This window comes from Lissotriton helveticus, chromosome 8 (assembly GCF_964261635.1).
Source record: "Lissotriton helveticus chromosome 8, aLisHel1.1, whole genome shotgun sequence".
Classification (NCBI taxonomy): Eukaryota; Metazoa; Chordata; class Amphibia; order Caudata; family Salamandridae; genus Lissotriton; species Lissotriton helveticus.
The window spans coordinates 1,296,094,509-1,296,108,533 of NC_136069.1; the positions used below are offsets into that span (position 1 = coordinate 1,296,094,509).

The 14,025-nt window shown below is 42.5% G+C and overlaps 1 protein-coding gene across 2 annotated transcripts in view; it reads left to right on the forward strand.

The window, feature by feature from the left end:
• Positions 1 to 14,025, forward strand: part of CYBB (cytochrome b-245 beta chain) — a 113,961-nt gene that overhangs the window by 80,448 nt on the left and 19,488 nt on the right. The window contains exons 10-13 of one of the 2 annotated variants that reach the window (XR_013599948.1): positions 2,264 to 2,426; positions 8,187 to 8,333; positions 10,490 to 10,885; positions 11,280 to 12,852. Coding sequence is in view for 1 of the 2 variants with exons in the window: in XM_078658259.1 (XP_078514385.1) it covers positions 2,264 to 2,426; positions 8,187 to 8,333; positions 10,490 to 10,614 (435 nt within the window). In the remaining variant the exon portion in view is untranslated. Of the gene's footprint in view, positions 1 to 2,263; positions 2,427 to 8,186; positions 8,334 to 10,489; positions 10,886 to 11,279; positions 12,853 to 14,025 lie in introns of those variants that run through there. The other variant, XM_078658259.1, reaches the window with a different exon arrangement.

A 14,025-nucleotide genomic window follows, 5' to 3' on the forward strand; every position in this document is an offset into this window, starting at 1 on the left:
GCAATGTTATGCCCTCGGGGGGCCGGGCTAGAGGTCAGGAACGCCCTCCACACAAGCGGCACAAGCCGTGGTGGAACGGGGCGGCGACCTGGTAGAGAGATTCAGTTTCTACAGGTAGGCTTTTTACACAGTTTAACTAGCAATTTTAAAAGCTGCAAAGCAGTTTCTGCCAAGGCACAGGTTAAAACAAAGACAAGCGCTGCTGCGGCGTCTAGCGTCTAGTGTTTAAATCATGGAAACACGCTAAAGTAGTGCCCCTCCTTCAGAAACCATCACTGGATCCCTCTAGGACGGATAGCTATCATCCTATTTCGCTGCTTCCCTATCTTGCGAAAGTGGCTGAAGTACATGTCAACTCTATTCTGTCTGCATACCTGGAGTCCAATGGGATCCTAGATGAGTCCCAGAATGGCTTCCGAGCTAACCATAGCACGGAGTCTGCCTTGCTAACAGTCACAGAACAACTAAGGGCTTCTTTGGACATGGGCGCAACCTCTATCCTGGTCCTGCTGGATTTGAGTGCGGCTTTCGACACGGTCTCCCACAAGATACTACTTAAGAGGTTGTGGGAGATCGGAGTCAGGGAATCGGCCCTGGACTGGTTTGCGTCATTTCTATCTGACCGCTCCTTCCAAGTGCATGCCCCGCCGTACTCATCCAGCAGGTTCCCTCTGGAATGTGGGGTGCCCCAAGGGTCAACGCTCAGTCCCAAATTGTTTAATGTGTACGTCCGCCCCCTGGCCTTATTGGCCCGGGAACGCAAGATCCAGTTAATATCATATGCGGACGACACGCAGCTCATTTTCAACTTTTCAAATAACAATGTGATTGACCAAAACAAATTCCAAGAAGATATCCTGGCTATATCAAGGTGGTTATCTAACAACTGTCTCCAGCTAAACTCCTCCAAAACAGAGGTACTTCTAATTGGCAATGGCACGCAGACATGGGACGAACACTGGTGGCCTCCTGCGCTGGGACCAGCTCCTATACCCAAGGAATCAGTAAAAAATCTGGAGGTGGTTCTGGATAACCTTCTCAATCTGGAGTCTCATGCAAAGAAGGTGGCGGGCACGTGCTACGGACGCCTCCGCTCTCTCAAACCTATTTTGGGTTTCTTCGAGCCCTCGATCCGCCAGATTATAGTCCAGGCATCGGTTTTATCCCACCTGGATTATTGTAATGCTCTCATGTTGGGCTCCAATAAGACGGTGATTAACAGGATGCAAAGAGCACAGAATGCTGGAGCTCGCATTCTGTTTGCTCTGCCTAAAACTTGTCACATCTCGCCTTTTCTTCGACGACTGCAATGGCTGCCGATACAGCAACGTATTCATTTTAAGACTCTCTGCCTGACCCATAAAATCTTGCATAGCGCTGGCCCACAAATTTTGCAAGGACTTTGTTCCTTTTACATCCCCACGCGCGCATTGCGCTCAGCGGACCTATTTCTAGCTTGTACTGTCAGGATTCGGAGGAGTAGAGCCGGAGGCCGCTCCTTCAGGTATTTGGCCCCTAAGCTTTGGAATTCCATTCCCCCTAAAGCGCGGGCCATTTCAAATCACCTGCAATTCCGAAAACTGATAAAAACTTGGCTGTTTGCGTCTATCTAGTACATCCTCTAACGCACTAGCCTTTGATATGTCCGCAGCGCTGGGACGCCCCATCGCTGGGGTAGCCATGCGCTATACAAGTATACATAACATAACATAACATAACATAACATTTGTCCTTGGGAGCAGTGCATGTGCCTGGGGTTAAAGAAGCAGCAATGTCTAGGCTTTGCAACCCAAGGCTTGCATGCAGTAACAGCCTAAGCACAATTGCACTGAGCACAATGCTCATCACAATGGGCATCTTGCAGTTTGTGAATCTGTCTTTTCATACTTCAAGTACCATTAGTGGATAAAGTCAACTAGATACACAAACTGGATTCAGAATCACATATCTGAATTTCATAATATTTCCCTTTCTCCCATAGCTTTCATTTGCAATAAAATAAGTGTATTTCTTTTTTAAGTTGTTGTTGGACTTTTATGGGAAACATGTTTTACAACCATCATTCTTACTAAAAATGCCTTTGTTTTATTGACATTATTTTGTCATATGAGTGCTATATATTAACGGCCAGGAATGTAAGCCATTGTGCTGCGTCCTCAATATTGTCAGCAGCAAGCCTTGCAACTTTCTCCAAAAATATCTTACATCGGGTTTGTATTTGCCTAGAGTCACTAAAATATGTACTCTAAATGTTTGTTTTTAGAATAGCCGTGGATGGCCCTTTCGGAACGGCGAGTGAAGATGTGTTTAGTTATGAGGTGGTCATGCTGGTTGGAGCTGGGATTGGAGTTACACCATTTGCTTCTGTCCTCAAGTCAGTCTGGTACAGATACCTCTCTAATGAAAGCACTCTAAGACTGAAAAAGGTAAAGTTATTTTTTGTTGTTGAAATTGTCTTTGAGTTTTAGAAATGTGTTACATATACCTGCAAGAATAATAGCTTTCCAAAACTGAGTAGGGTGGTGATTAATTTTTGTAGGTCAAATGGTTTCATTAAAGTTTAAAACAGTTACCTGAAAACTGATAAGGATTAGACAGCTGGTATATTATAACAAAGGTAAATTGTTTTGGGTCTCATCTACCAGTAGCTTTTAGCTGCCAGTACGTGAAATCCTCATATGGACCATACCATAAGTTTGCAGTGGACTTAGAAACAACCCATTGCTTGCCATTTGGTGCTTTTATTGTCACTCCCATTGATTTCTTCTTATTGGATGGCTTTCCTTCCTCAATCTCAGTTGGTATCCACCCTGGGGATGTTGGGATAACGTCTCTCAGAGCTCTCCTGCACAACACTGTTTCAGGAGACCACTTAGTCGTGTAATATGAGGTATTCTGGTAAGCACACAAAAACCTGTGAAGAGCCCACTTGATGTTGTCTCCCCTTTCCACAGGTATGTGCAATGTCTTGTTTACCATACCCATGAAATATCCCACCTCTCTGTTGGCTTGAGGGCTCTTGGATGATGTTTTATGATGCTATGTGTATGTACTGTACTTACTGTATGTCCTTTAAAGGGTGACCCATTGCCTATTGTGAGGGGAACTGGAAGGCCATACGGCTCAAGGATCTTCTCCGGCTTGGGCTGGGATCTCTTAAACACTCATGACTCCATGATTGCAGCTGCTGGATACTTGGAGCAGGAGTTCATGAGGACGAGGATGTGTTGTCCATCCAGTAAGCTGCACATGTCAGCACAGACTTTCACCCAGGGCTCCATGCAGGCACCTTCGGTGATGACGAGAGCTGATGTATGTTGTATGTCTCTGTCTTGACAAAGAAGACAGGATATGATCATTGTGTCTGTTAGTTTGCCCATCTGTGGAAACCACAATATCTCCCTCAGGTGGACTCTTATTCTCATTGTTGTCCCTGAAGGGCTTTTTGAGACTTTTGAGAATCATAATTTTGATGCCTGTCAGTAGAGTCACCTCTCCTTTTAAACTCTGTTCATGCATGACTTTCCATACTGTTGTGTCTCTTCATCTCTTGTTGCTTGGCAAAATAGGAGCATCTTCTAACCGTTTTCTTGCAGTGCCTTTTTTGCCAGCTGCATACATAGATTTGCCTATGTGGCACAATCACTCTTTTCTTGGGAGAGCACTTTGAGGCAAGGTGCCCAAGATATGAGCTGTATAAAGGCCTCTGTAGGTTTGGCAAAGTTATGGTTCTCTATGGTGTTCTTCGCTGGGTGTCGGGAGAGGTAATTGGTGGTGTTGTCTGGTCTCATCTGGTATTTGACTTCAAAGTTGTACTGCTGAAGTTGTAGGGCACACTTTACTATCTGTGGTGATGGGATTTGGAATGTTCCTTTAAAAAGTACTTTCCAAAGAGGTATAGTTGGAAGTGATTGCATGCCCATCTCAAGGGCTTAGCGTTCTAATTGGGAGAACGCAAAGCTCTTGCAATGGTATCAGTCAGTGCTGTGTTGGCAAATGTGGTTGGGTTTCAGTGCTTATGCTGATGTACTAGAAAGATGATTGCCCCAGGCTGAACCAGGCTGGCATCCACAATTAGTTCTGTCTTCGCTAGCATGTCAAAGTAGTGCATTGCTGTGTTCTGCAGTATGGCTACCTTGATGTCATGTTCATAGAGCCAATACCATTAGGTTAATGATATTGTGAGTTTGCAGAGTGGCTCAGTGGCATTGTGTCCAGATTGGGGAGGAGGAAACAGCCACAGTAATTGATCATGCTCAGTATCCACATTGCGACCAGGCTAGAGATGAAGGGACTACAGAAATTGAACATTTTGAGGAAACTCCTAACCTCTGAGGCAGATCTAGGTGCTGACCCCTCCTTGATGTCATCAATATTCTGGGGGTCATTGCAAAGTCCTTTGTCAGAAAATACATAGCCAAAGAATTTCATGTTGTTTCTCAGGAACTCGCACGTTTTTTGAGTGCAGGGTCAGCCCTCTTTCTCTTATCTGCCAGAGGGTGTCATGAAGTATTTTATTGTTCTCAACTAGTATATAAGAGTAGATGAAGACACCCAGCTGATCCTCTTCCTCACCAAGGACCCCGCCAGTGCCAAAAACCAACCTCCATGAAGGGATGAAGGCCATCGCCGAATGGATGAAGAACAGCCGCCTGAAACTGAACTCGGACAAGATGGAGGTCTTCATCCTTGGCCCCACCACCGCTGCCTGGGCTGACACTTGGTGGCCGACCGCACTGGGAGCCGCACCGACACCCACCAACCATGCACGCAACCTGGTTGTCATCCTGGACTCATCACTCTCTATGACCCAGCAAGTCAACGCCGTCTACTCCTCCTGCTTCAAACACCCTCCACATGCTCCCCAAGATCTACAGATGGATCCCCACTGAAACAAGGAGGACAGTCACCCAGGCCCTCATCAGCAGCAGACTGAACTATGGCAACGCCCTCTATGCAGGAACCATGGCCAAACTCAAGAAAAGACTACAACGCATACAGAACGCCTCCGCATGGCTCGTCCTCGACATCCCCCGCCACACCCACATCACAGCTCACCTGAGAGACCTTCACTGGCTCCCAGTCAACAAGAAGTTCACCTTCAAGCTCCTCATATATGCTCACAAAGCACTCCACGACACCGGACCAATATACCTCAACAAACGACTCACCTTCTACACCCCGAACTGCCAGCTTCGCTCCGCTGACCTCGCCAGCGTCCCACGCATCCACAGGTCGACCACAGGTGGCAGATCTTTCTCCTACCTCGCTGCCAAGACATGGAACACCTTTCCCACCCAACTCCGACAGTCTCAGGACCTGCTGACCTTTATGGAGACATCTCAAGATCTGGCTGTTCGAGCAGTAGCTGCACCCCGCTCCCCCCAGCGCCTTGAGACCCTTGCAGGTGGTTAGGGTGCTCTACAAATGTTTGATTGATTGATTGATTGATTGATTGATTGATTGATTGAAGATCTTGCCACTGAGATTGATGCTGCACACCAGCCCACTCAGAACTTCTCACATTGCATTTGGATAGACTTCGGCGACTGATGAGACTCCAAAGCTTAGCCTCTTATTTTGCTACAATCCAGTGTGAGTCAAGAAGGTAGTATTATATCAGCTGGTGGTACCCTGAATTCAAGTCTAGCTCAGAAAACCATTTTGCACCATTCAATTTGCCAGTATGTTGCCAAGGGTAAGGGGTATGTGTCATTCCCTTTGGATCACTGCATTGGGTAGTCTCTATCAGATTCTGATCACCTCATCTGGTTATGTTTTGTTGTCACCACCCTAAGAGAGGGCTGGGGTGTAGGCCTTCTACTTTTTAGAACACTATCATGTCTTCTAATCATTTCAGCTTGAGCTTTACCTTTTTTAGAGGTGAAACGACCCTTCTGTGTCATCAATGTGTAGCTTTACAGGTCTTGATTACAAGCACCCTTACCCTTTGAAGAGGTCCCTGAATTCTTTGACCATTGCATTGACTTCTCTGATGTTAGCAAAGCATGCAAATAAGATTAAGTCTAGAGCCTGTGCTGTGGTGCAGATGATGAGAGTGTTGATGCTATTGTCGACAATGAAAAACTTAATGGCAGATTTACCAGCCCCTTGCGCCACTTTTTGCGTCAATTTTCCCATGTTAAAAGTGACGCAAAAGTGGCGCAAGGGGTTTGTAAATCTGCCCCTTACTCTGCATTTTGTGTTGCACAGAAGCAGTGAAAACACCTGCGACTAAAAGTGGATTGTGGCTGCCATATGCAAGGATGCAGATTTTTGTCTTCTACAGTGCTTGCTAGAGTTGGGGAAGGTAAAATTGTATATTCTCCATGAAATTGACTGATTCCCCCATGTCTATGAGTACAATAATTTTTGCCTATTCATTGTGACCTCACATTTTTAAGGAGGTATCTTGCCATTTGAACCCTGAACAATAACAGAGATGAGAAGAATTTCCTCATCTTCAATTTCTCGATTTAGGTACAGCTCTCGCTGGCAGACTGACCTGGTCGGTATGTCTGTTGCGTCTTTGTGTAGTGATCAGGGAGACCGGTTCTTAAGTTTACTTCAAATGTCTCCCACTCTCCTCTGCATAGTCTCACACAGTTGTTTTGACAACCACATGCGAAGCATGTCTGGTCCGGCGCTAGGCAGCCAGTTTCAGAATGGGATTGTCCTACACAGAATCCACATTGGCATATACCATCGGTGTTGCTCCTGCCCCTGGTAGAGGCAATCTTGGGCATTTGTCTGGTGCAGAGTCCTACATTTCCCTTTTTGATTGGTCATGTTAGCTCTTTGCTGTCCCCTAGTTCCATTATCGCCATGGCTGTTTACATTGTGGTGGCTCGGGTGTCAACTATTTCATGCATCCTGCCTATGGTGAGGATTTCAATGAGACTTATCCTCTAGGAGGCACCTAAGTGGTCTTGATATTCTTTTGCAGTATGTTGTGCATCCTCTTTTGTGTAAGACTGACAATGCATGCCTTGTGTGGGTAGGCAGAGGGCTGTTCTCCTCTTATGGTGCTTTTGCTGGTGGCATATGAACTTGTGTATCTTGTTGCAGACTGCACAGGATGTGATGTGAGGAGGTGACACAGGTGTACTTTCCTCCTCATCACCAGTGTGGTGCAGCATGGTACTGGCACAAATTAGGGAAATTACACCAGGATTACAATGCAGGCACTGGGGCTCAAGCACACCCTGCCACCTTTTAATTCCTCAGTGATGTTTTCCCTTCTCATCACTGTGCTTGCCTTCCTCTATCATTATACCTGGTGGCACACTACAGGGACAAAGATGTTTCTGAAAAGTTCACCATCTGCAGTGCTCAATGCAGTGGTTCCCAAATACCATGGCTGCCAGGCTTAGTGCCATCTCATGCTTCTTCATTCCATCACCCCACACTTCCTTCCTCCTTATAGCGCTACTGAAAGTTATTTTTCATCCCTGCTTTCTCCCTTTGTCACTGTTTTTCTATCTTTCTCTTCTTCGTTCTTTCACATTTTTCTAACTTTCTCTCATTTTCTCTGAGTCAAAGTCTAATGATGAAAAATATGCCCTGGTCCCAAAAATGAGTGGATGTGCCCATCACTTGCAGCCCCTGACACATATGAAGCACCGGTTTGAGCACTTGACGGACCCACAACTTATCGGATGGTCCTGCCCTTAATCATTGCACACTTTTCCTACAGATACATATATGGATTGCTGCTACGCAGAAATATTGCTCCTAGCTACAAAGTGCTACAATCTGAAATGAAGCATTGTGAAAATTGAGCTGTAAAGTTGATTGTCAGACCCTACTAAAAAACAAATTTGTTTGTTGGTATCAAACATTTCAGAGATGTTCTTATTGCCTAATTCAGCCAAGCCATGGTGGCAAACACCAATATTTTCTGTGCCATCTTACCCATGTGCAATGAATATACTCAACTTTAAGTTATTGTCGAGATGTGAAGTATAAAGGTACAATACTAGTAGCTAAGTGCCCCATTTCAGAAAATAATGAATGAATGTATCTATTTGAAAAGAATTATAGACTACTATCTCTGCTTCTTGGTAATGTGATCCACAGACAGAACCACACCTTTACTAGATTAAATAAAGAAAGGTTTTTCATTGATTTGGTACAAATTAATTGGGTAACAATTCTTTAATTATTAACACGTAACACTTTTTCAGATCTACTTCTACTGGCTATGTAGAGAAACAAGTGCCTTTGAATGGTTTGCAGATTTACTACAATCACTGGAAACTCAGATGCAGGAGAAAAACAATGCTGGCTTCCTCACATACAACATCTTTCTTACTGGTTGGGATGAATCTCAGGTAAGCACAACAAAAGCTAGCCAGCCATTGTATGCGGGAAAAATCCATTACAACGCAGTCATTAAAACCCACTACCTTTACGACACAGCTGTTACAACACAACTGCCTTTAGATCGCATGCTATTACAACGCAGCCATTACAATGCATGTCACTACAACGCATGCCATTACAACGCATGCCATTACAACACATACCATTACAACCCATTATAAGGTAAATAATGGAGATTTTTTAGGTTTTAGGGTGGGTATGGGGTTTGGGGTACATGGGAATAGTAATTTTTACCCCTACACTATCCAACACTTTCCCTACTGTTGCACTCACTGGAGTGGGAATAGTAATTTTCACCCTTACACTTTCCAACACTTACCCTTCTGTTGCACTCACTGGAGTGGGAATAGTAATTTTTACTCCTACACTATCCAACACTTACCCTACTGTTGCCCTAAAAGTAATAAGCGTTGTAATGGTATGTGTTTTAATGGAATGAGTTGTAATGGCATGCGTTGTAAAATCATGTGTCGCAATTGTAGCTACAATGTAAAAACCATGTTGTTAAAGCATGCGTTATAAATGTTTGCGTTGTAATGTCATATATTCATTGTACGCACCCTGGGGCCGTATCATGAACAGTACACTCTGACCAGAATGGAGCTGTTCAACAGCTTTTCGGAAATGGGCTTCAGGTCTTATCTTGACATCAATTTTTATTAAATAGTCTCTGAAGGAGGATTTTAATTCCTGAAGAAATCCCATCTCCAAATAAGGTTGCACCCAACTCAAGGCATTAGAACATCAGAACAAAATAGTAGTAAAGTGTATTTTTTTTTCTTAACATTAATGAGAAACTCCAATAGATTTCACATGCATCAAAATAGACTGAGTGATATTAAGCACAGCAAATAATAAAGGATACAATCAGAATATTCCACGAAATAAATCCCCAAACTCCATGCACTTTATGAGAGCCCTTCCAATCTTTTAGTAGGAGCACTTTCAACCATTTCCCATCAAAACAGACTAAAGATCTTTTTGTATGCCACGTTGAATCTGAAATAATTTCCACCTAATTTTCAGAATCCTAGTTGGGTTCAAATTGCTCATGGTCCTGAGGCTTTGTTGCACAGACTCTTCCCAATTACACTGGGTAGAATTTGTGCAAAAGCAGTGAACACAGTAGAATCCAGAGTAGAATATTGTGTGGTCTTACACATACACAAGTGAAAATTCATGTGCAAAATAGCCTTGGTCGGTTTTGCAGGAAAAGATTAACAATTCTTCGATGCATAAATCTGTCTGATTTACAAAAGTGAATGATCTCAGATTTGTTTCTTTCAGGCTTCTGATATTACAAAGTAACAAGCGTCATTGCTACTAGCTGTTTTCCAGTAAAATGTAAACATTCAAGATAATAATTCTTTATGGCCTTTTTCAAATAATTGCCGATATTTAATGTAATGTACCAACAACAAATTATTTTTATGAGATACCCATAGATGAGTAGTTTAAAGGGGTATGGAAAACTACACCAGAAACTCAACCTTTATATCTAAAATGAATTAAACTTTATGTGGCTTCAGAGTTGATCTGTCCTTGCTACTTTTGTGAGTGATGGAGCACGCAGACTACACCCCATAGCAACTTTTGCCTTATTCTGAATATCTTGAGTTCAAATGACTCTTTTAGGGGTGGGCGAAATTGTGAATGTTTTATTCAGTAAGTGTACATAATCTTCATTAGAATTACAAAAAAAGTTAACTTATTGGTCGAAATGTACTTGGCTGATAATTCCGCCAGGGTGCGGGGCATACCTTACAAATAAAAGTCGCATGAGATACCAATAAAAGGCTGGTTCAAGGAGAAAATTCTCTTTAATGCAGTTTTACTCTGCACAACACTTTCTGTTCGAAATGGCATACTATTTCATGAAATTAACGTAATGTGAAATTCAAGTAATGCAATTTTTTTTCCACGTATTATTACTTTTTCCCAGACCTACTTTTGTTCATTGTTCATTACCTTTTACTTTTAACTATTGTTCTAGCACAGAATAGCTGGAATCCAGCCACAAAAATACACATAATATATCCTATCTAGATATCCTCAAGACTGGAACATTGCCATTTTTAAATATATTTCTCTTCTTCACCCTCAGGCCACCGCCTTTACAGTACACCATGATGGAGAGACGGATGTAATCACTGGCCTGAAACAGAAAACTCAGTATGGCAGGCCAAACTGGGAAAATGAGTTTAAAACAATTGCACGCCAGCACCCAAGGTAAAGTGTTCCATTTTTATCATGATGGGCTTTTGAGGATTTTCTATCCAATGAAGTTATCAGTACATCAATATATCCTTCTGCATTAATTTTATAGGTGACCCGATTGCGACTCTCAGTTATTTTCACACATGGTATTTATAGCACAATAGCGGAAACTTGACCACTGAACAGAAATATATTAACTGATGGGGATCATAGAGGGAATTACCTTACTTTATGCTCTGTAATTTGCCGGTTAGAAGGGAAGACAAACAGATAAGGGTACGGTGTATTACTTTAGCCCCTTAGGAAAGTTGACAAAGTGGGATTGTAAGGACTACAGTGTTAAAAGTCACAGTGATCTCCGAATTCTGTAATCCTAACAGTTAAGGATTGTGGTTATCAGGAACTCAACCAGATATTTGATAGGGCTGTCAGGATTCAGAGAATTAGGCAGTCACAGAACTATAGCACGACCAGAGCGTTAGGATTTTCAAGGCGAGGTAGGGATTACAGAAGGAATTTCAGGTATATAGTTATGCATATATGTATGTTTGATCCTGGATGTAGCAGGGAGGTTGGCGGTAGGACCGTTGTTAATGAAGATTGGATAATGATGGCTAGCTTGAAGGTGATTGGAAGTGTTCCTTCCATGAGTAATAAGTTCAATCAAGGTGTATTAGACATTTGGCTAAGATGTTAGTCAATTCCTTGTAGATTTCAGTGTCAGTAATATTTCTTCATGAGTATTTGTGTAAATTCTCAGATCATGGCGAAGGAGGAGGTGGAGATTGGAAGCTAGACTTTTATAATTTTTGCATTTGTATCGCTTGAATGTCATTATTATGGGAGGGCCCTTAGGACTCTTTCATTTTGTTTTGATATATTTTGATATCTGAAAAGTGCAACTGCATTGTAGAATTATTAGAATTAGTTTATTGCGGTGTAGGTAGATGGATGTTTTCAATAATTTTGAGGATCATATGCCACAGTGTTTAGTGTTAACTTCAGGTTGAGGTGGTATTATTTTACAGTGAAAAGCACTTTGTGGTATATTATAGAGGTTGTTCTTTGTTGATTGTGATTTCCTTGTTTAATTATATTTTCCGAACTTGTGCAGCCATCCATACTTTTGTTTAAAGATCTGCTTTTTCTATGTTTGGTAATGTCTTTCTTGTTGTTATATGCTTAAAGATAACACCACTACGTCTTCTGTTAGCTGGATTATGGTGTTTAGGCATCACAGCATGTCTTGGGATAGAATACTTTATAGTTGTGGACATTCAGGGCTTGTTGCTCTGCTAGTGACAGAAATTGCTCAATATTCTGTCTAAAATAGCTTCATGGAGTCCAGTGTTCTGCTTTTTATATTCTCTTGGTAACATATGTCCAGGGATGTGAATTTATCTTTGAGTTTTTGATGTAGTCCCAAAGATTTCATTTATTTAGTACAAGAAGAGCACAAACGTTGTGCATGGAACCACTTGAATGCATCTTAACCTCTGGCAATACCTGGGTGAAATCCATTCCATTGATTTGGCTCTTCAGTGCCACAATAGAAGACATCTAATTGTATACAAATCAGCCCCAGTCCTGGTAAACAAGGCTGTTTAGTCCAGGAGTGTATGAGTTGCATGTTGGTGTTACTTTTATGTCTGGAAACAGAAATCATGAAGATCTGCTGCAAGGGCCTAAAGAGCAATAGCATACTATGAGTTTCCTTTCAAGAATTCCATCCCCTTTTTGATCTCTGTTAAGTCAAGCCAACCTGGCACATGCTAGCCACACTCTAATTCCCAAGTACAGTAGCGTCATAGGTCTGCTAGTCTGCAGCATCATATCTTCTAAATGAGCAAACATGAAGACCTCAGTGCATAAAGGAGTGTTTCCATGTGGTACATGGCATCCCCAATATCATTGGTACCATTAGATTCAGCCACATCCACACACAACCCCCATTAGCTTCCTCCATCTCTCCATCATTTGGAATCAAATATGTTTTAAGACATGATCTTTGTGGGCTTCATCCAAGTGACCCCTCTTTCAAGGGGGTTCCTCATTAATTGATCAAGACACTCACACTATAATAACTATTTTTAAAAATAGTTATTTGTTTCTTTATTTCATGTTTTATTGTTTTGAGAGCCTGCCGTACTCTGTCTCTCTTAACATAACATACCATGTGGATTTGTAAAATGCAAGTTCATCCAGAAAGACATCTTGGCACTGACTAACAGATGTTTATTGTTACCCAACTGTACTCATTTTATTGACCTCATAAGGAAGAAAGGCTGAGTGGACCGACCAGGATTTAAACATGTGACCCTGAGGTCAAACACAGGCTACTATAGTGGATGAATTAGTCCACTAAGCCAACAGACACGGTTTAGTAAGCATCCAAACACGGCTTAAACTTGCAAAGTAGGGCAAGAGTTAATAATTACATCAAGGCAACCAGGTTCAGATTGGGCGTGGCTAAGCATTTTCTAAGTCCACATGCCCAGCCCATTTCATTTGCCCTCAAAACCAACGGAAGGGCAGGAATGTGTAACATGTTGCCTCGTGCCATCAGTTTTGTTTAAATGCGTCCTTGTGCAAAAATATATGCACGGATACATTTTACCCTACAATATAGCGCAAAAAGGACGAATTGCATTTTGCATAATTATATGCAATTTCTAGGAATTTTTCTGAAAGCTTGCATAAGTATGCTAAACCAAATTTTGCACACCCTTAAGAATAGCATTAGAAACAGGCGAGGATAATGCAGGAGACCATTCATGATTGATAATTAAACAGTGGGTAAAAATGTCAAGACTGGAAGGAGTTTGCAGCTCTCGTCTGCTATCATGGTTCTACAATGCCCAGCAAATTACCCTAGCCCTTCCACCCCATAGAGATGTCCTCAGAACTCCACATAGTCTTTTCCTGCAATCTAGTCCCAGTCAAGTGTCATTGGTCATTTTGAATGATCTCATGGTCTGGTTAAAGGTCATATGATATAATTTCCTGTGATGTTATAATTATATAGTAAGCATGCTAGAAATCTGAAACATTCTACCTCTTTTGGTGATTGAATTTCGGTAGGTATACCACAGCCCAGTGGTTCATTTGCAGGAAAATAAGTGCCATGGCTCTTGTCAGGAGGCAGCTTGCACCAGCCCATTTCTCGTGTTAGTGATGCCCAGAACAGAACTAATTACTAATGATGAAGGGGGGGGGGGGGGGGTGGCGTAATGGCCAGAGCTGCAGACTTCAGAGCTGGGGAACCAGGTTCGAGTCTCTGTGTGATACTGGGCAAATCAATTAATCTCCCCCTAAATTAATGTGTCTTTAACTGGTGCTCATGCAAAGCGCCGGTGTTGATGATTAAGTGCCGGTGCTGAGCACCAGAAACCACCGGCTCAAATTAAGCACTGCCATAGCCTC